The 24,408-nt window shown below is 41.5% G+C and overlaps 2 protein-coding genes across 10 annotated transcripts in view; one reads left to right on the top strand and one right to left on the bottom strand.

Annotated features, from left to right (window-relative positions):
- The window catches only part of SUPT16H (SPT16 homolog, facilitates chromatin remodeling subunit), a 40,663-nt gene extending 19,242 nt beyond the window's left edge, over positions 1–21,421 (top strand). Inside the window, exons 7-26 of the mRNA XM_025918985.2 lie at positions 290–462; positions 2,231–2,321; positions 3,499–3,572; positions 3,710–3,822; positions 5,850–5,915; positions 6,030–6,125; positions 6,231–6,346; positions 6,436–6,589; positions 7,290–7,417; positions 7,881–8,016; positions 8,122–8,248; positions 8,507–8,625; positions 9,319–9,444; positions 9,774–9,886; positions 10,187–10,262; positions 10,604–10,773; positions 18,314–18,443; positions 19,102–19,231; positions 19,359–19,436; positions 20,096–21,421. Coding sequence (XP_025774770.1) covers positions 290–462; positions 2,231–2,321; positions 3,499–3,572; positions 3,710–3,822; positions 5,850–5,915; positions 6,030–6,125; positions 6,231–6,346; positions 6,436–6,589; positions 7,290–7,417; positions 7,881–8,016; positions 8,122–8,248; positions 8,507–8,625; positions 9,319–9,444; positions 9,774–9,886; positions 10,187–10,262; positions 10,604–10,773; positions 18,314–18,443; positions 19,102–19,231; positions 19,359–19,436; positions 20,096–20,241 — 2,362 coding nt within the window. The 3' untranslated portion in view covers positions 20,242–21,421. The remainder of the gene's footprint in view (positions 1–289; positions 463–2,230; positions 2,322–3,498; positions 3,573–3,709; positions 3,823–5,849; positions 5,916–6,029; positions 6,126–6,230; positions 6,347–6,435; positions 6,590–7,289; positions 7,418–7,880; positions 8,017–8,121; positions 8,249–8,506; positions 8,626–9,318; positions 9,445–9,773; positions 9,887–10,186; positions 10,263–10,603; positions 10,774–18,313; positions 18,444–19,101; positions 19,232–19,358; positions 19,437–20,095) is intronic.
- Positions 20,317–24,408, bottom strand: part of RPGRIP1 (RPGR interacting protein 1) — a 92,226-nt gene continuing 88,134 nt past the window's right edge. For all 9 annotated transcript variants that reach the window (XM_086710192.1, XM_086710200.1, XM_086710196.1 and 6 more), the window contains one exon: positions 20,317–21,804. In XM_086710192.1, coding sequence (XP_086566318.1) covers positions 21,692–21,804 — 113 coding nt within the window. In that variant the 3' untranslated portion in view covers positions 20,317–21,691. The remainder of the gene's footprint in view (positions 21,805–24,408) is intronic.

Here is a 24,408-nt window from a genome sequence, read left to right on the forward strand (position 1 = left end):
TGGAAAAGTGATGGCTTACCCTTGAGCTTTAAAACTATATGAATAGAATTTGGTATATTTTTTTGTCTATTTAGGAAACCACAAGTAAGCTTCTCACTGAATTTTTATCCTGTGAGCTTCAGTCAGTAATTTTACCTCTTTATAAGCTAATCTGTTTTTTAAAAAGAGTGTAGGTCCTTCTTCAGCTATGGGATATAACAGGGAAAGGTGATTATAGATGTTTTATGCCAGTGCTATTAAGGACTTTGCTAGTTTACATAATGAAATGCTTTCTTCTTTTGGTCTCTAGTGACAAGAATCACATGCATTTTGGGGCCATCACTTGTGCCATGGGTATTCGCTTCAAATCTTACTGCTCCAACCTTGTTCGCACTTTGATGGTTGACCCTTCTCAGGAAGTTCAAGAAAATTACAACTTTTTGCTCCAGCTTCAAGAGGAACTGCTAAAGGAATTAAGACATGGTGAGGTGCCTTAGAAAAGATTCGGAAATGAAGTAAACTAAAGTGTCTCTAGTGTTTATGTGCATTTATATCCCTGAGGCGTTTATACTAAAAATAGAATTCGATTTTACTAGCTTTGAATCACCCTAGCATTTCACTCTTCAGTCTTTTAGCATGAGTGGTTGTTGTGGTTTTACATTGGTGTTTGCAGAAAACTTCTGTGGCCAGTTAGGCCTCTGCATCCAAATCTTCATAAAATATCTGGCCTTGTTACTTTTCTTTGGTTCTGAGAACTAGTATCTTTAGCAACAATGTGTATTGTTAATTCTACATTGAATGGATACAAGGAATCTTAGTCTAAGGGCAAAACTAATAGCAACTCTGCTAAGCAAGCAATTGCATACCTCGGAAGGAAACAAAGTGCTTGACACCACATCTCTTTTGTCTTGAGACTCTACACTCCTAGTTGGCGAAATGGGACTTCAAGTTTTCTACTCTATAAGCCCACCCATGTGCCCATAGCTTCTAGATACAATTCCTCCGTGTTACCTCAAGTCGATCTTGAGAAATCCTATTGGAAGTAATAGTCCCAGGTAGTTTGATGAGGATAAGGACCCCTTTGAGTCCACCATATCTAGACTCTTCTGGCTTGAAGACTGTGTTCATACTATAGATCATGAAACGTTAAGGCCAGAGTCCTCCTTTTTTTTTTTTTTTTTTTTAATTTTTTTTCAAAAAATTTTTTTAATGTTTATTTTTGAGAGAGACACAGAGTGTGGGTAGGGGAGGGGCAGAGAGAGATGGAAACACAGAATCAGAAGCAGGCTCCAGGCTCTGAGCTGTCAGCACAGAGCCTGACATGGGGCTCGAACTCACGAACCATGAGATCATGACGTGAGCTGCAGTCAGACATTTAATCAACTCGGCCACCCAGGTGCCCCTTTTTTTTTTAATTTTTAAAAAGTTTATTTTTTTAATTTAAATTCAAGTTAACGTACAGCGTAATAACAATTTCAGGAATAGAATTTAGAGATTTATCTCTTACGTGTAACACCCAGTGCTCATCCCAACAGGTGCCCTCCTTAATGCCTATTTAGCCCATTCCCCACCCAGCTCTCCTCCAGCAAACCTCAGTTTATTCTCTGTATTTAAGAGTCTCTTACGGTTTGTCTCCCTCAAGGCCAGTCTTTGTAATAGTAATTCACCCATTCAGTAGTCCTATTTTTCAAAATGTATGATAACTTGAATTATTACGCCATTTATCAACTCACATTACTTCACTGAGACCTGGCATCCCATAGTCCTCCTGCGTCATTGATTCTCAAACAGTGTAACTAAGAGTGACTAGGTGAGTTGTTTATTTAAAAATGCAGAATTCTAAGCCCTACCACTCCTGCAGCTTCATTTCTTAGTTCACACTTTGAGAAACTCTGCTTTAGGGAACTTAATAGGTGAAAAAAATGTTGATGGAAACGTAGTGGTCATAGGGGCACCTGGGTGACTCAGTCGGTTAAGCATCTGACTTTGGCTCGGGTCACGATCTCACAGTTTGTGAGTTCAAGCCCTGCGTCGGGCTCTGTGCTGACAGCTCAGAGCCTGGAGTCTGCTTCGGATTCCATGTCTCCCTCTCTCACTGCCCCTCCCCTGCTTGCTCTTGTGCACTTTCTCTCTCTCTCAAAGATAAAGACATTAAAGAAAAAATTTTTTTTAACTTGTGGTCATTTTTGTTTTTTGGGGTTTTTCTCCACCTAAAAGATATTATAATGTTTCCTTTCTGTCTTGTCATTAGGTGTGAAGATATGTGACGTGTATAATGCTGTCATGGATGTGGTTAAAAAGCAGAAGCCAGAGTTGCTGAACAAAATTACCAAAAATCTAGGGTGAGATGTGATGAAGTTCATTGTCACTCTGAGTTAGTTTTCATGACTGGCCGTGGTCAGGCAAAATATTCTTAGATCAATTCACCCAACATTTATGGACTCTTAAACTTACGGTCCAAACACATAGTGTTATCAGAGAATGTGGGAAAGATTTCATTTCTACTTCCTGGAAGAGGTGGAGATTTTTGCAGACCAATGTAGTAGATGCCAATAGACCCTCTAGGCTTAAATTACTAGTGTTAGGAGTCGTTACTTACTGTATGTCCTCTTTTAGAACACTTCAGCTCACATTTGCAAATGACATACTCTTGAGATATCCTACAATTAATTTTTTTTTCAATTTTTATTTAATCCAGTATTTCTCCAATGTATTTGACCATTCATCACCTAGAAATACTCAACATCTTATAGAACCAAAGACATTTTGGAAGACAAAGGCTCTGGGCAGTTTCCTTAGATGGAAACTAGTCTGGGATATATAGTTTCTTTCTGGAATTTTCTGATGGACAAGAGGAAATACATTGGCCTGTACCAAGTCTTGGCCCAGGTGACTTAATCCTAGTTACCAACAGTCCACAAAAAATCACCTTGCTTGGGGCACCTGAGTGGCTTAGTCAAGCCGATTCTCGATTTCGGCTCAGGTCGTGATCCCAGGGTTGTGGGATCAAGTTCCACATCTGGCTCTGTGCTGAGTGTAGAACCATGTTTTAAGATTCTCTTCTCCCTCTTTCTCTTTCTCCCACCCTCCCCCCTCTTTGCCCCTCCACTTGTGCTCACTTTCTAACTCCTAAATATAAAAAAAAGTTTTTAATTTTTATTAATTGCTGTGCTTAATCCACTTACTATGGTCTTGGTAATATTCCCCTTAACAGTCTACTAAGTTGTTTATAGGAAAACTGGTAGAATATTGAAATTTAAATATGGTGTATAAGCTAAAATAAAGAAGGCTTGGTATAATAAATGTTACACGAGGTACTTAATTAGGAAATCTGTTTCAACATATTATTAGCCCAAAGACTGTCCTCGAATCCTCTTCCTTAACTGACTGATCAGCAGGGCCAATCACTCAACATACTTATCTGCCTTATCCTGAAAATTGAAATAGAATATATTGTACTTGACCCATGTTAAAGATCTTTTAGCCTATTGCTGAAATTTCTCTTCATTTCCTTTTTAGGTTTGGAATGGGAATTGAATTCCGTGAAGGCTCTTTAGTAATTAATAGTAAAAATCAGTACAAACTAAAGAAAGGTGAGTTTTACAGGCGTGCAGTAGGAAAATACTTTTTTGAATAATTTCCTTTAGCTTCATCTTCCCCATTTTCTGTGTAAAATCTACACTTCTCCATTCTCTCACGGTTATAGATTGATTCCTGTTTGCTGTTTTAGGGATGGTTTTCAGCATCAATTTGGGATTCTCAGACCTTACTAACAAGGAAGGGAAGAAACCAGAAGAGAAAACCTATGCTCTGTTCATTGGTGACACAGTGCTTGTGGATGAGGTGTGTATTCTTCTTTGACCTTTGATTGTTCATGAACTAACATTGAAAATACATTTTATATTCTTTGGAGTTTTTTTCTTAAAGGTGTTTGTTAGGGGCACCTGGGTCAGTTAAGCGTCCGATGCTTGATTTTGGCTCAGGTCCTGATCTCACAGTTCGTGGGATTGTGCCCCTCAGTGGTCTCTGTGCTGATAGCACAGAGTCTGCTTGGGGTTGTCTCTGTCTCTGCCCCTCCCCCACACGCTTGGGTGTGTGCTCTCTCAAACTTTTTTTTTTTTAATTTTAAGTGTTAAATGCTAGCTGAAGGGAGAGGTCCATGTGACAGTGACCCAATACAGCTAGGAATAGAGATTGTCATCCAAATACAGAGAATAATTTATTAAAAAATTTTTTTAATGTTTATTTTTGACAGAGACAGCATGAGTGGGGGAGGGGCAGAGAGAGAGGAAGACACAGAATGCAAAGCAGGCTCCAGGCTCTGAGCTGTCAGCACAGAACCTGACGCAGGGCACAAACTCATAGACCGCAAGATCATGACCTGAGCCCAAAGTCAGACACTTAATCGACCGAGCCACCCAGGCACCCTCCTTTTTTGTTGTTGTTGTTTTTTACATTTATTTACTTTTGAGAGACAGAGTGTGAGCAGGGGAGGGGCAGAGAGAGAGGGAGACACAGAATCACAAGCAGGCTCCAGGCTCCGAGCTGTCAGCAGAGAGCCTGACATGGGGCTCAAACCCACAAACTGTGAGATCATGACCTGAGCCGAAGTCGGACGCTTAACCGACTGAGCCACCCAGGTGCGCCACAAATACAGAGAATAATTTAAACCACACAGTTCAACTTGTGACTTGAACCTGGATAATGATAATATTGGGAACTGATTTTTTTTTTAAGTTTTTTTAACAGCTTTATTGAGTTACAGTTTACATACCATGCAGTTCACCTGCTGAAAGTGTTTAATTTAGTGATTTTTAGTATATTCTCAGCAATCAGCACCACAGTCTAATTTTAGAACATTTTTATCACCTCAGAAAGAAACTGTGTACCCTAGCAGTCACTCCTCATTTTCCTCCCAAGGTCCCCAAACCTAGTCAACGACTAAACCACTGGTTCTGGGCAGTTGTGATCTTTTATAATTCTTTTTTTCACTTAGCAGAACTGATCCTTAATGTTCATAATAGCAAATACTTCTGAGTTCTTATTATTAATGCACTTTTATGCATTAATTCACTGAATTATGATACCCTGTGAAGTAGATACTTTATCCTCAGATAAACTGGGCACAGAAGTAGAAGTTGCCACATATCACCACTAGAAAGTGATTGAGGCAAAGGGCGCCTGGGTGGCTCAGTGAGCATCTCTTATTTCGGCTCAAGTCATGATCTCCCAGTTTGTGGGATCGAGCCCCATGTCGGGCTCTGCACTGACAGTACGGAGTCTGCTTGGGATTCTCTCTCCCCCTTTCTCTCTGCCCTTTCCCTACTTGGGTGCACTTGCACTCTCTTTCTCAAACAAAACTTTTTAAAAAAAAAAACAAAACAAGGGAAGGAAGAAAAAAAAAAAAGAGGTTAGAGTGGGAGAGAGCCGAAGCATAAGAGACTCTTAAAAACTGAGAACAAACTGAGGGTTGATGGGGGATGGGAGGGAGAGGAGGGTGGGTGATGGGTATTGAGGAGGGTACCTTTTGGGATGAGCACTGGGTGTTGTATGGAAACCAATTTGACAATAAACTTCATATATTGAACATAAAAAAAAAAATAAAGAAGAAAATAAACATTAAAAAAAACAAAACAAGAAAGTGATTGAGGGAGGTTTCACATCAAGCCTGTATTCATAATCATTATCCCAGTGTTGCCTCCTAAATTATAGTTCCTTTGAGGTTGGGAGGATAAAATCTGTATGCGTTGTCAGAGATTTTAGTATCCACAAGTTTCGAAGCATTGGCCAACTGTATACGAGGCTAGAAAGTGAAAGTGCTTTATTTAAATGCTCTTGTAAATGTCTCTGACTTCTTCCTTTTATTCCAGGATGGCCCAGCTACTGTCCTCACTTCCGTGAAGAAAAAAGTGAAGAATGTGGGGATTTTTCTAAAGGTAGGAAGAAGAAAAGCAAGTGGTGTAGGAAGTTTGGTACCGTGAAAAGGCTAAAGTAATAACTGGCTAAAAAGGTTAAAACTGGAATTGCTGATTTTCATTTTTCCCCCATAGAATGAGGATGAAGAGGAGGAGGAGGAGGAGAAAGATGAGGCCGAGGACCTGTTGGGAAGAGGTTCTCGGGCAGCACTGCTTACTGAAAGAACACGAGTGAGTTTGTTGTTTTAATCCACATTGACTCTCTCTCTGTCCTCTGGCTCCCGTCTGGGGCACGTCTGTAAGACGCAGTTCTGCTGACTTGGGTGTGTCCTCTAGAACGAGATGACCGCAGAAGAGAAGCGGAGAGCGCATCAAAAGGAACTGGCAGCTCAACTCAACGAAGAAGCAAAGAGGCGACTGACTGAACAGAAAGGAGAGCAACAGATTCAAAAGTAAGAGTTTGTGTTGGGCAACGAGGTTGTCTTAGGTTTGTATTTGATTTATAGAAATTCCTCAAAAAATGTTTTTATCCCCACTCCAGAGCTCGCAAATCTAACGTGTCCTATAAAAACCCATCTTTGATGCCTAAGGAACCACATATTCGGGAAATGAAGATCTATATCGACAAGAAGTACGAGACCGTGATAATGCCTGTGTTCGGTATCGCGACACCTTTTCACATTGCCACAATCAAGGTATGAGCATTGAGTCAGGATCCATCCAGATTGGTTGTGAAACTATGAGTTGTGCTTTCCATAGATTGTTTTTCCGATTCCTCTACCCTCTGCTCATTCTCCACCCTTCTCACTTTGCTGACTCCCCCTCTCCTTGTCTCCTGCTATTGTTCTCCTTTTCCATTTTGCACTTGGTTAGAATGTTCAGTGATCTCCTAGTCTAGAAATATAATTTGCATTAAGCATTTGCCTTATTTTGTTTTACTTTTTTTTTATAGGGAGAGAGCATGAGTTGGGGGAGGGTTGGAGAGAGAATGAATCCATAGCAGGCTCCATGCTGAGCGTGGAGCCTGACTTGGGGCTCAATCCCACCACCCTGGAATCATGACCTGAGGCAAAATCAAGAGTCGGACGCTCACCTGACTGAGCCACCCAAGCACCCCCACCCCGCCCCCCGCATTAAACTATTTTTAGCATGTTTTTGGACATGTGGTTCAGGGTACTCTGAGAAGCCAGTGATTCATTTGGAAGCACACATCTTGTCATACAAAAAAAATAAGCTAGGTGAAGGTAAAAAAAATTAGACCTAGGTGAAGGTTTATAGGCTAGGTTTAGCAGTCAGCTCGTAACTCCTAACTTAATTTTAATGTCTCTAAGTACTAACCTTTACTTTGGAAAGAAACTTGTTTATTTTGTTAATGCTTTCCTTTTCTTTGAGCAGAATATAAGCATGTCCGTGGAAGGAGATTATACTTACTTGCGAATCAACTTCTATTGCCCAGGCAGTGCTCTTGGCAGGAATGAGGGCAACATCTTTCCTAACCCAGAAGCCACTTTTGTCAAGGAAATGTGAGTCCCCGGGAAAACAACCATTCCCCATCCCTGCTGGTTGGAGTGGTACTCTCAGGAACATCTCATTGTGCTTTGTACGGTTTTGACGATGGAACCCAGTTTAGAATCCTCATGAATATATGTTAAACTGATGACACATGTTTTTGCAGTAGAATCATAAATAAGGAAATGTGTGCCTCATTGGAGTCTGTTCCTTCATGGTGTGGAATGGGATAATTGGCTATGCCAGATTTGAAAAATAAGTGTGATTTCCCACCCAGTGGATTAGCCATTTATAACATGCTCTATTTAAGAGAGAAGAAAGAGGGATGTTTTTCAGCTTTCCAGACACTGTCTTACCATTTACTGGTATCTTTATCTTCTGAAAGACATTTAAGTCCGTTAAAAATACAGTGAAGAGTGCAGGTTACCTGGCCTGATAAAGATACTTCTGTAAGTTCTGGCTTCTCCTTTTTCACAGCACATACCGAGCTTCAAATATGAAGGCACCTGGAGAACAGACTGTACCAGCCTTGAACCTCCAGAATGCTTTCCGAATTATAAAAGAAGTACAGAAGCGTTACAAGACCCGGGAAGCAGAAGAGAAGGAGAAGGAGGTGAGCCTGGACACCAACAGAGCACCGTTGTGCAAAAGGATACGTGTGGGTTTGGAGGGGACACACAGTTACATGAGGATTCACAGTAATTCTCGTTCTACTTAGGGCATTGTGAAACAAGACTCCCTAGTGATCAATCTAAACCGGAGCAATCCCAAACTGAAAGATCTATACATTCGCCCAAACATTGCCCAGAAGAGGATGCAGGGTTCCCTGGAGGCCCACGTCAATGGTATGAATGATCTCTCGTGTGTCTGAGTTTTGTCTCTGGGGCACATTTGTAGGAATGACAGACGGATAATCCGTATGTGAGGGAGCTGCTGGAAAGAATCTATGTGTATTGCTGTACAGGCACAAGGAAGGGAAAGAAGCTCTGTGTGGTTTGCGGCATTTTCTGTGACTCGGTTCCAATCAGCCAGAAAAGACGCAATGTCTTCTGGCCTCACCTCATGCTGCTTGATGCTTAGCTGCTTCCTTTGTTTTCCCCCAGGTTTCCGCTTCACATCTGTTCGAGGAGACAAAGTGGATATTCTGTATAATAACATCAAGCATGCTTTGTTTCAGCCATGTGATGGAGAAATGATTATTGTCTTGCACTTTCACCTCAAGGTACGCTTTTTGATTTACAAGCTGTCAGATCGTGGGCAAAATCTTTCTGTTACTCTTTTTCTTTTAAAATAGTGACGAATAGGGACACCTGGGTGGCTCAGTTGATTAAGCGTCCAACTCTTGATTTCGGATCAGATCATGATCTCACGGTTAGCCTGCTCGGGATGCGCTCTCTCCCTGTCTGTCCCTCTCCCTGTTGTGCACGTGCACACACTCTCTCTTAAAATATATAAACTTTAAATTAATAAATAAATGATGAATGATATCACCTATCACAAAAGGTAAAGGGGGTTGAATAAGATAATGTTTATAAAGTCCACAGTGTCTAAAATCTAGAAGGTGCTAATAAGCATGTATGTTCCTTTGGTGTGCTATATAATAACCACCAAAACCTAAGGTTTTCTCTAGATTCCTGTCTCTGAAATAGAAAAATGTTTCTTTAGACAGTTTATTTTCGGCAAAATCTCCCAAGTTCATTCTAATAAATAGGAATACTTTAAAAAATGTGTACGCTCTCACATTCCCAAATGTCATGACGACACCAGGGACAGTTTGACTATTTTTACATAGATGCTGTGGTTTCCAGGGTAGATACTATTTATACTTCACGTTGTTTTGTTGTGGTCTTGCCTCTTTGTTGTGTAGCCTGAGTTTTCTGACTGCTTTCTCGTTTTTTCCACTCCGTGCCCCCAGAATGCCATCATGTTCGGGAAGAAGCGGCACACGGATGTGCAATTCTACACAGAAGTGGGAGAGATCACCACGGACTTGGGGAAACATCAGCATATGCACGACCGAGATGACCTCTATGCTGAGCAGGTCTGTGAGATTGAGGATTTTATTTGCAGGGTATTGAGGTAGCTTGTGGTTCAGATCTGAGTTCAGTAGTTATATTTTGTAAATAACCCCCGCATCTTTCTGCAGAACAACTCAAGTATGCGTGGGGATGGCATAGTGCAGTGGCTTATGGGGCAGACTTGAGTTGCAGACTCAGCTCTGCAGTTAATGGTGTCGTGGGCTGGGTTAAACTCTTCGTACTGGCATCACAGGAATGAGAATTAAGGACCACAAAAGTACTTCAGGCTTTTTGAATGGATGTACAAGTGAAGTGATAACTGTAGCTAATTAGTTTTTTTTTCCTTCTACAGATGGAACGAGAAATGAGGCATAAACTGAAAACAGCGTTTAAAAATTTCATTGAGAAAGTAGAGGCTCTGACTAAGGAGGAACTGGAATTCGAAGTGCCTTTTAGGGACTTGGGGTAACATATCTCTTCTTTTTGACCTGAAGTGTCATCTGCCTATTAGAAAAATTGGTCATTCTTCCTTTGTGATAATTTAACATCACAGATCGCGTCCTTTTTCCTTTGATTGAAAAACCTTTGAGACATCCATTCCCTCTTGAACATTTTTAGGCTGGGGTGAGTGGCTCAGACTGAGAGGCTTCCCCTGTAAATGACTCCAGTGAGTATGCTGGAGCTGGGTTTGGAACGGGGAAAGGCAAGAAGTGTATTTTGGCAGCACGTTTCTCTTGAGTGAGCCTTTCTCTTACTCTCTTTCAGATTTAATGGAGCTCCTTACAGGAGTACCTGCCTCCTTCAGCCCACTAGTAGTGCGCTTGTAAACGCTACAGAGTGGGTGAGTATTTCTTCCCTTTTAGTAAGAAAATTGTTAGAGAAAAGAAAGGGTAGGTGTTTTGAAAACTAGGTCTTTACTATTTCTGAAGATTTTCTTAGACACGACTTACTGAACAAATGATTCTTTAAGTCGTTTTTTAAATAGTTTCTTCAGTTTCTTTAAATTTATTCTCCTTGAGGAAAGATTTTGATCTTGCAAATCCTTATACTGAGACTTGTCAGTACATTGCATTGCTTTTAGTCTTCCCGAAAAGCAGTAGTGATTTTTAGGCCCTGAAAGTATTTGAAAATGCTCGTGCTTTAGGGGACTTCTGTGATAGTGATCTCATTTCTCCCTGACAGCCACCTTTTGTGGTGACCTTGGATGAAGTGGAGCTGATTCACTTCGAGCGGGTTCAGTTTCACCTGAAGAACTTTGATATGGTGATAGTCTACAAGGACTACAGCAAGAAAGTGACGATGATCAACGCCATTCCGGTAGCCTCCCTAGACCCCATCAAGGAGTGGCTGAAGTAAGTCAGTCTGCCAGCACTCTCCCATTTACCCCTTGATCCCTCGATTACAGAATACAAGCATGGTATGTTGTATATAAAATCTGCTGGTGGACTTAAGGGAGAAACTGCCGTTGGGGAGTTATAGCCCAGGACTTAGAAATTTGGCATCTGTTAGATAGAGTTATTAACTTCTTCCTGAAATTCCAACAGTAGTTGATGAATATTTACACATACAAAATTAAAAAAAAGTCATCTTTGACTCTTCTTGATAGGTGTATAAAAATCTGAATACATGTATAATCAGTTAGTTATAAAAAGGGGATATCTCTTACTAGTTCTTTTACTGAAAGATAATTTTTTCAGTTTATTTTTTAAGTTTATTTATTTATTTATTTATTTGAGAGAGACAGAGACAGTGCGAATAGGGGAAGGGTAGAGAGAGAGAATCCCCAGCAAGCTCCGCACTGCCAGCATAGAGCCTGACGCAGGGCTCGAACTCATGAAACAGACCTGAGCCGAAACCAAGAGTCGGATGCTTAACCAGCTGAGCCACTCAGATGCCCCTTAAGATAAAACTTCTTGAATTTTAGCCTTTTACGTCAGCTATAAAAGAATTTCTCACAGGAGTACCAAAACTCCAGTAAACAGGGAGATGTTATACTCTAGGTAAAGGGTGAAGCTTGGGTGGTGGTGAGTATAATTTGCTCTGCGCTCTACACACCCCTGCCTATTACCAGTGAAGGAGAAGTGCTGAGATGTGACTCTCCTCTTAAGAGGTGGGTTGAGAGAACTTAGAAATAAATTGTGAGAAAGATACAAATTTATGGTTTTCCTGAGGATTTTCTTAAGACATAGGCAGGTAGGTGATAACAATATCCCAAATATGTGTTGTAAAGGTGACTTTTTTTTATTCTTTTCAAATTTTTATTTAATTTCTAGTTAATTAACATACAGTGCAGTATTGGTGTCAGAATTCAGTGATTCATCACTTACATTCAACACCCAGTGCTCATCCCATCAAGTGCCCTCCTTAGAGCCCGTCACCCATCTAGCCCATCCCTTACTCACCTCCATCCATCAACCCTCTGTTTCTTCTCTAAGAGTCTTTTATGGATTGTTTCCCTCCTCCATTCGTTCATCTGTTTTGTTTCTTAAACTCTACATGAGTGAAATTACATGGTATTTGTCTTTCTCTGACTTACTTTGCTTAACATAGTACACTCTAGCTCTATCCATGTCGTTGCAAAATGGCAAGATTTCATCCTTTTTGATGGCTGAGTGATATTCCATTGTGTGTGTGTGTGTGTGTGTGTGTGTGTGTGTGTGTGTGTGTGTGTACACATATGCATCTTGATTCATTCATCAGTCAGTGGACATTTGGGCTCTCTCCATAGTTTGGCTGTTGTTGATAATGCTGTTGTAAACGTCTGGGTGCACGTACGCATTTGAATCTTATTCTTGTAGCCTTTGAGTAAATACCTAATAGTGTAATTGTTGGATTGTAGGGTACTTCTATTTTTAACTTTCTGAGGAACCTCCATTGTGTTCTCCAGACTGGCTGCACCAGTTTGCATTCCCACCAACGGTGTAAGAGGGTTCTCCTTTCTCTGCATCCTCACCAACATCTGTTTCCTGTGTTGTTAAGTTTCGCCATTCAGACAGATGTGAGGTGGTATCTCATCATGATTTTGATTTGTATTTCCTTGATGAGTGATGTTGAGCATCTTTTCATGTGTCTTTTGGCCATCTGGATGTCATCTTTGGAAAAGTGTCTATGTCTTCTGCCCATTTCTTAATGTATTTTTTTAAAAATCAGTTTTATTAAGGCAAAACTTACGTGTAATAAAATTCACCAATTTAAGTATATGGTCTGATGAGTTCTAATAAATGTGTACAGTCGCGAATCTACCATCATAATCAGGATGTAGAACACTTCTTCACTCCTAAAAGTTCTTCATACACTTTTATGTAAGTCGGTCCCCTCCCTGTAATCCTATCCCTGGTTTCTATCACTATGTGGTTTGTGTCTTCTAGAATTTCATGTAAATGGAATCAGAAGTATCTTGGTACCTTGCATCTTTCACTTAGCATAATGCTTTTGAAATTTATCCAAGTTGTTGAGTGCATCAGTAGTGTATTCTTTTCTGTTACTGAGGAGTGTTCCAATGCATGGATATTCCATACTTCATTTACCTTAATAGAAATGTTAATTGTTTCCACTTGGGGGTTCTTGGGAATAGCTGCTATAAACCTTACATACAGGTCTTTGTGTAAACGTTAAGTTTTCATTTCTTCAGTAGATGACCTAAGTGTGGCACTGCTGGGTCGCATGGTTTGTGGTAAAGTCTCTACGTTTAACCTTGTAAGAAACTATCAAATCATTTTCTGGAAAACCTGCAGTACCTGAGAATTGTAATTGCTGTGCATTTTAACACTTGGCTTTGTCGGTCTTTTTTTTTACTTTTTTCAGAGTGCATACATGAGGAAGGGGCAGAGGGCTTAAGAGAGAGAGAATCGTAAGCAGGCTCTACACCCAGCTCAGTGCCCGATGCGGGGTTTGATCTCACAATTGTGGGATCTTGACCTGAGCCGAAATCAAGAGTTGTTTTCTCAACTGACTGAACCATCCAGGCTCCCCTTGTCTCTTTTTTTTTTTTTTTTTTTTCAACGTTTTTTTATTTATTTTTGGGACAGAGAGAGACAGAGCATGAACGGGGGAGGGGCAGAGAGAGAGGGAGACACAGAATCGGAAACAGGCTCCAGGCTCTGAGCCATCAGCCCAGAGCCCGACGCGGGGCTCGAACTCACGGACCGTGAGATCGTGACCTAGCTGAAGTCGGACGCTTAACCGACTGCGCCACCCAGGCGCCCCTCCCCTTGTCTCTTTTTAATGTTGGCCATTATAGTAGCTGTGGAGTGCTGTCTTCATTGTGACTTCAGTTTGCATTTCCATGATGACTGATGATGTTGAGCTTATGTGTCATTCTGTATCTTACAGGAAGTCTCTTCATATTTTTGTCCATGTTAAAAAGCAGATTGTTTGTCTGAGTTGTCAGAATTCTTTAGACTGGTTATAAATCCTTCATCAAATATAGGTTTTGCATATGTTTTCTTGCAGTAGATTCTATGCCTTTTCAAGTGTCTTAAAGACTAGAAGTGTAAAATTCTCATGAAGTCTGATCTATTTTTTTCTTTTGTAATTTGCACTTTTTAGATCTTGTTTAATAAATTGACTAACCCGAAATCATAAAAATTTTCTGATTTCTTCTAGAGTTTTATAGATTTAGTTCTTACATTTAGGTCTGTGATCCATTTTGAGTTAATTTTTTACTGTAGCATAAGGGTCAAGATTCGTATTTTGCCCAAATATAGCCAATTACTCTAGTATCATTTGTGAAGAGATTACCCCATAGTTACTGAATTATCCTGGCATCTTGTTTAAAAAAAAAAAAAAGCCATCAACCATTTGGAGAGGGTGTAGTTTTGGATGCTATTCTGTTGCATTGGCCTATGTGTGTCCTTATATCGCTGAAACAATTATTGTAGCATTATAGAAAGTAAGTCTTAAAATCATGTAGTGTAAGTCTTCTGATTTTGTTCCTTTTCAGAATTGGCTATTCTACATAAAGGTTAGAATCTTCTTGTGTCTGTCAGCAAACTGGTCTTTTTAATCTAAGTTATCAACTTCCATATTTATACAATTTATAATGGTGTCCCCTTTTATTCCTGATAGTGATAATTTGTTTCCTCTTTTTGTTGGTCAGTCTGCCTAGTGGTTTAATTCTATTGATTTTTTTTTTCATCATTATGAAATGTCCTTCCTTATACCTGATAATAGTCCTTGTTTCAAAAATCAGCTTGGTACGATATTCTTACGGACTTTGAGCTTTATTTTGGTTAGTGCTTACATAACATGTCTTTTTTTCTGTTCTTAACTTACTTTATGTTTAAAGGGCCTTACCTGAAGCCAATATAGATTTGGGTCTCACTTTTTTAAATCTGTTTTGAGAATTTTTACTTTGGATTGGTGAAAACAGACCGTTTGCATTTAATGCTAACTATCAATATGGTTGGGTTTAAATCTACCATCTTGCTATTTGTTTTCCTCTATGTTCTCTGTTGCTTTTCTCCTTTTTATGCCTTATTTTGGACTTATTTTAATTTTTGAGAGAGAGAGCTCAAGGTGGGGGGAAGGGGCAGAGAAACAGGGAGACACAGAATCCGAAACAGGCTCCAGGCCCTGAGCTGTCAGCACAGAGCCCGACGCGGGGCTCGAACTCAGGAACCGTGAAATCATGACCTGAGCCAAAGTCAGATGCTAAACCGACTGAGCCGCCCAGGCACCCTTGGATTAATTGTATGATTGTGTATTAAGTTTATGATGGGTTGGTTGGTTTGTTTGGTAATCTCTACACCCAGTATGGGGCTCCACCTCAGGACCCTGAGATCATCAAGAGTCACATGCCCTTCCAACTCAGCCAGGTGCCCCCAGGCAGTTACCTCTTAATTTACAAAATGAGAACAAAAGTCTTGGATATTTGCTCACATATGTTCATTCCTGGTGCTCTTCATTCCATGGTGTGGTTCTAACCTTCTAACTCTTTTAATTTTCCTTTGCCTCATAAACCTCCTCCTTTAGCATTTGAGATGCAGGCTTTCTGGTGACAAATTCTCCCAGCTTTTTTCTTAAGTCTTTATTTCCCTTTCACTTCAGAAAGATGTTTTTCCTGACTGTAGATAGAATTGTCTTTTTTTAATACTTACATGATGTTGCTCCATTGTTTTCTGGCTTACTGGGTGTCTGCTGTCATCTTTGTGCCTCTGAACAGACTGACGTTTTTGTTTTGTATTTCTGTCATCGGTTTCTAGCATTTTATTATCTGCTTTATTGTGGGTGGTTTTGTTTTTTTAATGATTATTCTGTTTGGTGTGCGTTGGGCTTCTTAGATCATCACATCCCCAAATGTTCTGGCCGTTATTCTTCAAATATTTTTGCTCTTTCCTCAATCCCCATCCCCCCCACCCACCCCCGTTTTTGTTTTTGTTTTGTTTTTTTTTTCTGAGACTAATTACACAAATTTCATATCTTCACTTTTCAGCATCTTCAAGTTTGTCTTCCTTCTTAAACATTTGGAGCATGTTTATAATAGCTTTTTTTTTAATGTCATTATCTGATACTTCCATCTACCGTCTTTGTATTTTCTGGGTCTATTTCTATTGTTTGATTTTTTTCTTCAGCCCTTTTGCATGTCTGGTAATTTGTGATCGGCTGCCAAACATTGTGACTACACATTTTGGGGTGCTAGGTTTTATTTTTACTTTCAAATGTATTTATTTATTTATTTATTTTGAGAGAGCGTGCACGAGCAGGGGAGGGGCAGAAGAGAGTCCCAAGCAGGTTTTGTGCTGTCAGTGCAGAGTCTGGTGCAGGGCTCAAACCCACAAACCATGAGATCGTGACCTGAGCCAAAACCAAGAGTCAGACACTCAGCCGACTGAGCCATCCAGGTACCCCAATTTTTTTTTTTTTTTTTTTTTAATTACTCATTTTGAGAGAGAGTGAGTGAATCCCAAACAGGCTCCACACACAGTGCAGAGCCCAGCATGAGGCTCCACCTCACGACCAGGAGATCATGACATGAGCAAAATCAAGAGTCAGACACTTAACCAACAGAGCCACCCAGGCACGCTGGGTGCTAGGCTTTATGATTTTTTTCTAGACTTCATTCGACGATATAGTTAAGTGAGTTGGATACCACTTCATCTTTCAGGACTTGTTCTCAAATGTCATTAGTGCTGGTTCAGAACAGCTTTTAGTCTAGGACTAATCTGCCCACCGCTGAGGCAGTACTCTTCTAAGCACTCTGATTCCCTGTGTGTTTTAAGGTCTTTCTGTTAAAGCTGATAGGACCAGGAACTATTTCCAGTTTGGTATGAGATCTGGGAATTGTGTGGCCAACTGCTTTCCAGTGCTTCTTTGCTGAGCTCCGGTTAATTTCCTCTCATGTATGTGCAGATCAGTTCTTGGCCACAGACTGAAAGGGATCCCTCTGCAAATCTCCAGAGCTTTTTCTGTCATTCTCTTCTCCAGTACTCTCAGCTTCAAAAATTCTAGCTGTATCAGCATCCCCAAATACTTCTCTTTCTCTTAGGTTCTGATTGGGTTCCCCTCCCGACATAGCAGCCTGGGAACTGCCTCCAGGCAGAAAACTAGGGCAGTTATAAAACAAAACCCTGTGTGTTTCCTCCTTTTGGGGACTATAGTCCTATGCTGCTTTTTTTTTTTTTTTTTTTTTTTTTTTTGAAAGGTTTATTTATTTTTAAGAGACAGAAACAGATCACAAATGGGGGAGGTACAGAGAGAGGAGGAGACACAGAATCTCAAGCAGGCCCCAGGCTCTGAGCCGTCAGCACAGAGCCCAATTCGAGGCTTGAACTCACAAAGCGCAAGATCATGATCTGAGCCAAAGTCGGATGCTTAACCAACTGAGTCACCCACGTGCCCCAGTCCTATGTTTCTTTTTATCCAGTGTTTGAAAGCTGTTTTATATTTTGTTTGGTTTTCTAGTAATTTAAATTGGAAAGGTAAATCTAGTTCTTGTTACTCCGTCCATCATGGCCAGATGTGCAAGTTACAGTGTATATGATGAGGCCTATAATGGATTTGTGGCAGTGGTTCTCAGGTTTTGTGAGGCTTTCTTCTAGTGATGCTCACTATTGTCATTTCTTTTTGGGGTTTTTTGGTTTTGGTTTTTTGTTTTTTTCATTTCTCTCTTCCTTCCCACCCACTTGAATTGATTGAGCTTTCCTCAACAGAAGTGGACAAAAAGAAAGTCATTTGAGGGGTGCCTCGGTGGCTCAGTCAGTTAAGCATCTAACTTTGGCTCAGGTCACGATCTCACCCTTCATTAGTTCAGTGTCTGTGTTGGGTTCTGCACTGACAGCTCAGAGCCTGGAGCCTGCTTCAGATTCTGTGTCTCTCTCACTGCCCGTCCCCTGCTCTTTCTCAAACATTTAAAAAAAGAAAGAAAGTTACTTGCACATTTTCTTAGCACTTTAGGTACTAAACAAGAAACTTACTCCTACCTTCGAATATACCTGGCATCAAATGAACAATACATAAGAAAGCAGTGGAAGATTGAGGAGGGAAAGCTAGGGCCAGCTGCCTTTTCTTAACTGCAATCATATGTGCGATCAGAGCTGAAAAGTAAGAAGCGCAGAAGTGGTTATAAGTTGAGACTACTTGCAAATAAGGGTGGAATCAGGGGAAAGCATAGGTGAGGAGGAAAGGCCAAAAGGAGGAACAGGGAAATTGGTGCTTAAGAAAGAAAATGGAAAACTGGAGAGGCTGACCTTTGTGGAGGGACAAAGCTTGCTTCGGTCGGAATGCTGCTCTGTCGTGAGGGCTGGTCTCTGGGAGACATATCAGCCATTTGGGTCTATTCTGGTGGCCCAATACAGAGAATGTCTGCTCTTCAGAGATACTAATGAGCAAGAGGACACAGTGCATTCTCGGAAAATACGGAGGATTGACTTTGACTCATGTCCTGTCTCTTAGTTCCTGTGACCTAAAGTACACAGAAGGAGTACAGTCCCTCAACTGGACTAAAATCATGAAGACCATTGTTGATGACCCTGAGGGCTTCTTCGAACAAGGTGGCTGGTCTTTCCTAGAACCTGAGGGTGAGGTGCGTGAGTGTGGGGTTTCTTTTCCGGTACATAGTGTTGCCCATTACCATCAGGCTGCTAGGAAATGCTACAGAAGTAGTACGTACGGGACCAGATCAACTGGGAGCTTAGTATTACTGTGCTGTTCTCCTAGTTAGTTTTACAGGTAGCTGATAAATTAATTGGAGACTGGTAGCCACTGAGATTTCTTTGAAATTGCAAAATTGTTCTTTTAAGGAGACTCAGTATTGGGAAAAAATTCTTTAGGGCATTTTGAGTTCTTGGTTTTTTTGACTGAAGTATAATTAACATACAGTGTAATAATAGTTTCAGGTGTAAGTTTAGGGCATTTTGCAAAAGTTGTTTTCTAAAAAATGATTCTCCCACCTCTGCATAATGCATTATTTCCGTGAGTATCTCTGGTTAATTTTCCTGGGTGAGGAAGGATGAAGTGAATTTTTAAGAAATACAAACTAGATATTTAGTAATCGCACCTTACTGGTAATTATAAATTAGTCCTATTTATCCTTTGGTCACTCAGGTTTTTTGGTTTTTTTTTAATGTAATATGGAAATAATGCTGGGGTGCTAGGTGGGTTGAATTAATTAGGTTAATAAAGTGAAGGTCAAAAAAAGAACTGAGTAAATAGTATTATGCTCTCCAACTGTAACTCACCAGGGGAGTGATGCTGAGGAAGGGGATTCAGAGTCTGAAATCGAAGATGAGACTTTCAATCCTTCAGAAGACGACTATGAAGAGGAGGAGGAGGATAGTGATGAAGATTATTCATCAGAAGCTGAAGAATCAGGTTAGTCTCTATAGGGAAAATGTTTCGTGGCTTTCTAATCTATCATTTCTGGACCCCATAAAGGAGGGAAGAATTCTGTCGTTCCATTCCTGTCTAATGACTAATTAATGACTTAATTTTATTCCAGACTATTCCAAGGAATCATTGGGCAGTGAAGAAGAGAGTGGAAAGGATTGGGATGAACTGGAGGAAGAAGCCCGAAAAGGTAAACTTTGTTATTTTTGAAGCACAAATTTCTAATGGATTTTAGTATTTTGAGATTTTTTTGGCCTAAGAAGAGTACCAAAAGAACACTGTGAAACTGATGGGGAACTATAGCTCCAAGTTCATCAGCCAGACAAGCAAATGAGTTCTGGAATGTGTCCATACCCTCCAAGTGACATGACTCTGTCATTCTTCATCTGCTCACAGCCACAGTGGGTCTGTAGCTATGATAGCCACATAGTCTTGGAAGAATTAGGCTATTCAGTTTCCAAGTCTAAGTCCTATAATAGTCAAACTTTCTGGGCCTCTTCCAGGTTAGGAAGGTTTTTGTAATAGTGGTTTAGTTACTCTGAAACCAAATGCTAGATAGCAGTTAAAGGTGAAAGGGGAACACTATCTACTGGACCCCAAGCATCGGGATCCGTACTTTGCATAGGCTACCTTATTTAATCCTAGAACCATTTTCTGTTGTGTAAATAACATAAACCAAGGCTCAGGAAAGTTAAGTACTTGCCTGAGATCACACAACTAATACGTGACTGAGATTAAAACATACTTGACTCCAGAGGACATTCCCTGTGTTACTTCATGCTATTATGTACTGTTAGGTACCAAAGTTACCCTGTAGCGAACTAGTAATGCCTCTTTTCTCCTGTTCAGCGGACCGTGAAAGTCGTTACGAGGAAGAAGAAGAACAGAGTCGAAGTATGAGCCGGAAGAGGAAGGCATCTGTGCACAGCTCAGGCCGTGGCTCTAACCGTGGTTCCAGACACAGCTCTGCACCCCCCAAGAAAAAGAGGAAGTAACTTCTGAACTCTGGTCCTCAGCTCCATTCTTTATCCAGCCAACCCCTACAAATTTTACATGACATAGAAACTGTATTTTTCCTTTTTTTTTTTCCTTTTGAAGTTTTGCCATTTGTGTTTATGGGTTTAGGGGGCCATTTGTGTGGACCAATCTACTCGGGGAATTCCAGGCCCACCAGGACACGTGCCAGTGGCCCCATCCAGATGGCAAGGGAGGTGTTCTTGAAGAAGGGCAGAGGCTTCCGCTGTTGATAAATACCGTTTCATTCCTCTCTCTTCCTGTCACCTTCCGCCAGGACATCGATGGCTTCTGACATCTTACTCTTTGATGTCTCAAAGCTATGTTTCCAAGACATTGGTACGAGGTGACCCCTAACTACCTGTACCATGGTTCTTGACCAGCAGATTCAGTCCTCCATCCTGCCCCACTGCCATGACCTTCCTCACATCTCTTTTAAGTTCCATCTTTGCAGTGCTCAAGAAAAGGTTCTTGGAATTTGCTGATAGTTGTGATAAACCATACAACTTGAGCTAGTGAGGGCAGATCGGGCCGGTACCTCCGCCTGAGTTTTCCTGCCTGTTTGCCTCGTGCCGATAGAGGTGTTTCTGCCGCCTTTGAAGACAAGAAGCAGGGACACCCCCTGGCTCGGTTTCATCCTCCTTACAAATTCACACAGGGTACAATAGTAGAAGCAGAGTCACCACTGGTCCTTTTCTGATGTGTCTGAGGAAGAATGGTCGTGCCTCACAACACTGCTCCTAGTGAAATCTAGGAGGAGGCTCAGAGGAATCAACATTTAGATCTGGAAGGGGCAGGTCATGCCTTGGGCCTAGAATACCCTGATGAGAAAAGAGAAGAGGAAGGGAGGCCACGTCTACAACACAGCCTCTCGTCACTGCTGCTCCTTATTTTTACTTGTCTTGCATTGTCCTGTATTTATCACAGTTTCTGTCGAACAGCTTTTTAAGTATTTGGGGAGTTTATCTTGCCACCCTCCCCCTCCCGGTTCTCTGTACCACCTGTCCCGCTGCAGTTCCTCCTGTGTTCTGTGACCTTAAGAGAAGAGGGGGGGAGGGGTCTCGGATTTTGTTTGTTTGTTTTTTTTCTCCTTAGCAGTAGGACTTGATATTTTCAATTTTGGAAGAACTAAAAGATAAATAAACTGTGGGTTTTTTTGTTGTTGTTTTGTTTTTGTAAAGTCACCTTTTGTGACCGTCCTTTCGCAGTTCCTGAGGGCAGGTCCTCTTCTCACCCGTGAGAGCGCTAAGACCTTGGAGAATAATGCCTTTATCCAGTGAGGGTCACAAAAAGTAACTTGGTTCTAAGCTTTCGTCATTAGGTAGAAAGACCAGACATCACAGTAAACCAAATTCACGGCATAGCAGATTACTTTATAAGAGACTTTTTACTGCGGTTCCCTCAGTTTAGAACGGAATAGTACTTGCTCCATCACGAAAGTGTAACTTCTGTCATCTCCTTGTAAATGGCGTCGAGGGCGGCGGCAGCTTTAAGGGACACCGTCAGCCTTCCTATCCGGGTGGCCTGATCTTCAGGGCTGACAACTGTTGGGAAAAGAAAAGGAAGCCTGTCAGGCAGCAGCATCGTTCAGTCAAAAAGCACTTACATACCTGCAGTGTGCCGTGGCAGGTGGCGGCGGCACTAAAGTTCCTCCTTGGGGCTCGACCTAGTGGAAGGGAAGGAGGGTGAGGCCCTCCCAGCACAGTACAGGGTGGGGGTGAGAGGGGCTGCGATGAAAACTCAAGGTGCTTTGGGGACGCACGGAAGTGGCACCCACCCTGGCCGGCGTGGAGGAAGTAGAAGAGGTGGTCTGGAGACGATCCCTGAACTGAATCTAGAAAGTAAGCTCTTCCGAGCGCGGGCCAAGACACGAGAACACAAGGAGTTCGGAAAGGTGCGAGAAGTGGCAGGAGCAAAGCCGCATAGATAAGCAGGGTCCCAACCATAAAGGCCTGTCTTGTGAGGAATGTGATTTTAACTGAAGTGTCCTAGACGTAGTGATTTTTGAGTTCTAGTTCTCACCGTTATTTGGAGACTATAACTGGGAGCATGAGTGTATCAGGGAGGCTAGTTAGGAGGCTGCCGTAGCAATACAGGAGAGAAATGAAGGGGTCTGAAGTATAACAGGGTGGAGAGAGAAGGGCAGATTCAGAATGTTTAAGAGCTAAAAATAGGGGCTCCTGGGTGGCTCAGTGAAGTGTCCAACTCTTGATTTCAGCTGAGGTCATGATCTCATGGTTTGTGGATTCAAGCCCTGTGTCAGGCTCTGTGCTGATGGTGTGGAGCCTGCTTGGGATTCTCTCTCTCTGCCTCTCCCCCACTCATGCTCTCTTGTGTGTGCTCACTCTCAAAACAATTTTTTAATGTTTGTTTATTCTTAGAGCACAAGCCAGGGAGACAGGGAGACAGAATCCCAAGCAGGCTCCAGGCTCTGAGCTGTCAGTGCAGAACCCAGGGTGGGGCTCGAACTCACGAGCCACGAGATCATGACCTGAGCTGAAGTCGGACACTTAACTGATTGAGCCACCTGGGCACCCCTATCTCAAACTAAATTAAAAAAAAAAAAGTAAAAAATAAAATTTTGTGATGAAATCCTGGGAGACAGGAGTAGGTCCAAATCCAGGATGACCATTCTAACTTGGGTAACTGGATGGTAGGTAAGAAGGAATGCAAGGTACAAAGTTGTAGTCGAGGAGTAGTGACTTGGGTCTACTAGATTTTAAATAAAATCTAGACTGGTAATCTAGATTTGAGATCATTTTTAGATTAAAACCCCAGGAGTGAATGCAAACCCCCAGGGGGAGGGTGTGTGGAGAAAAGGCCACAAATTGAACCAGGAGAATCCCAACATTCAAACCCAGGAAGAAGCTGTAAAGAAACAGAAGGATCCCCCACAGAATGATACGGAAAGTTGAAACGGCCTAAAACAAGGGAGAATGGAGTTTAAAAAGGAGAATGAGCAATAATCATAGAAATTTACAAAGGTCAAGCAGGATGAATAAGGAAACCAACTGGATTTGACAATCGGAAAATTGTAAGAACAGAGTCAATTAAGTGGATGAAAACTTGACCTTAATTGAACAGTGCAGGAGGTGCCAAAACAGCACTGCACTGACTTACCACTCAGGAAAATTTGCACAGAGCCGAGTTTTAACGTGCTCAGAGGGAAGGGAGCTGCAGGGCTGGAGAGCAATGTTTTGTTTTTAAAATCAGACCAACAGGATTAAAGCCTGAGTGGAAGGGAAGCCATAACAAGGAAATTAATGTAAATTTTTCTGTCAAAATAATCGAGACACATTCATTGGCTTTAGAAATTCTGAGGTCACGACCAGGGGGATTTTCCTTACATGCAAAGGGCAGAGAAGTCAGGAAGAGCGCTGCATGTCAGGGAATGGGGACGGGAATAGAACTCAGAGGTCCAAGTTGGAAAACAGCTGAAAGACCCCACTCGCCATGTGCCCAGCGAGCTTCTGCTGTCCCGAACATTCTTCTCCCTCGACCCTCAGAGAATTCCCTCCATCCTCGTGACATCCCTATAAGGACGCGACTGCTATTCTCATCTTATAGTTGAGGACACAGGCATAGACAGGTCACACCACTTGCCCGGTACCTCAGTTGGAAAGGTACTAGAGGAATATAATGAAGAATCTTGTCTACCAGCTAGTTTGAACTTCTTAACCCCTGGTCTGAAGAGTATTCCTCAATTTTTTTATTATAATTAATAAATTTTAGATCATGATTCAATACATAATGTACGTAAGAAAGTGTCACAAAATAATCTATATGCCATGCACTCTGATATTTTCTACAGTCTCCCCGCTCCCAATTCTGGTCATGACTTATTTAATATCACCACCCATTAGTTGATTATGACTGGAAATTTGAAAACCAATGGTCTAGTGCGTGATCTTAATTGCCCACTACAGCCTAGCAGATACGGTAAATGCGTGAAATCCCCAGGCATGTACAGTAAGAGAGCAGTGGGGACTGGATGGAGTAGGGCCCACGTAAAGGCATTCAAATGAAAATATTTTTAAAACCGTGCCAGTCTTAACAGCAAACAATGTTGAAAATGGATTTAAGAAGAATGTGTTGTACAGAGAAGTTCTGTACAAACTTTTTGTACAGAAACGCTGTAGCAGATGGAG

Source organism: Puma concolor, chromosome B3 (genome assembly GCF_028749965.1).
Source record: "Puma concolor isolate L17-30 chromosome B3, mPumCon1.1.hap2, whole genome shotgun sequence".
NCBI classification, from domain to species: domain Eukaryota; kingdom Metazoa; phylum Chordata; class Mammalia; order Carnivora; family Felidae; genus Puma; species Puma concolor.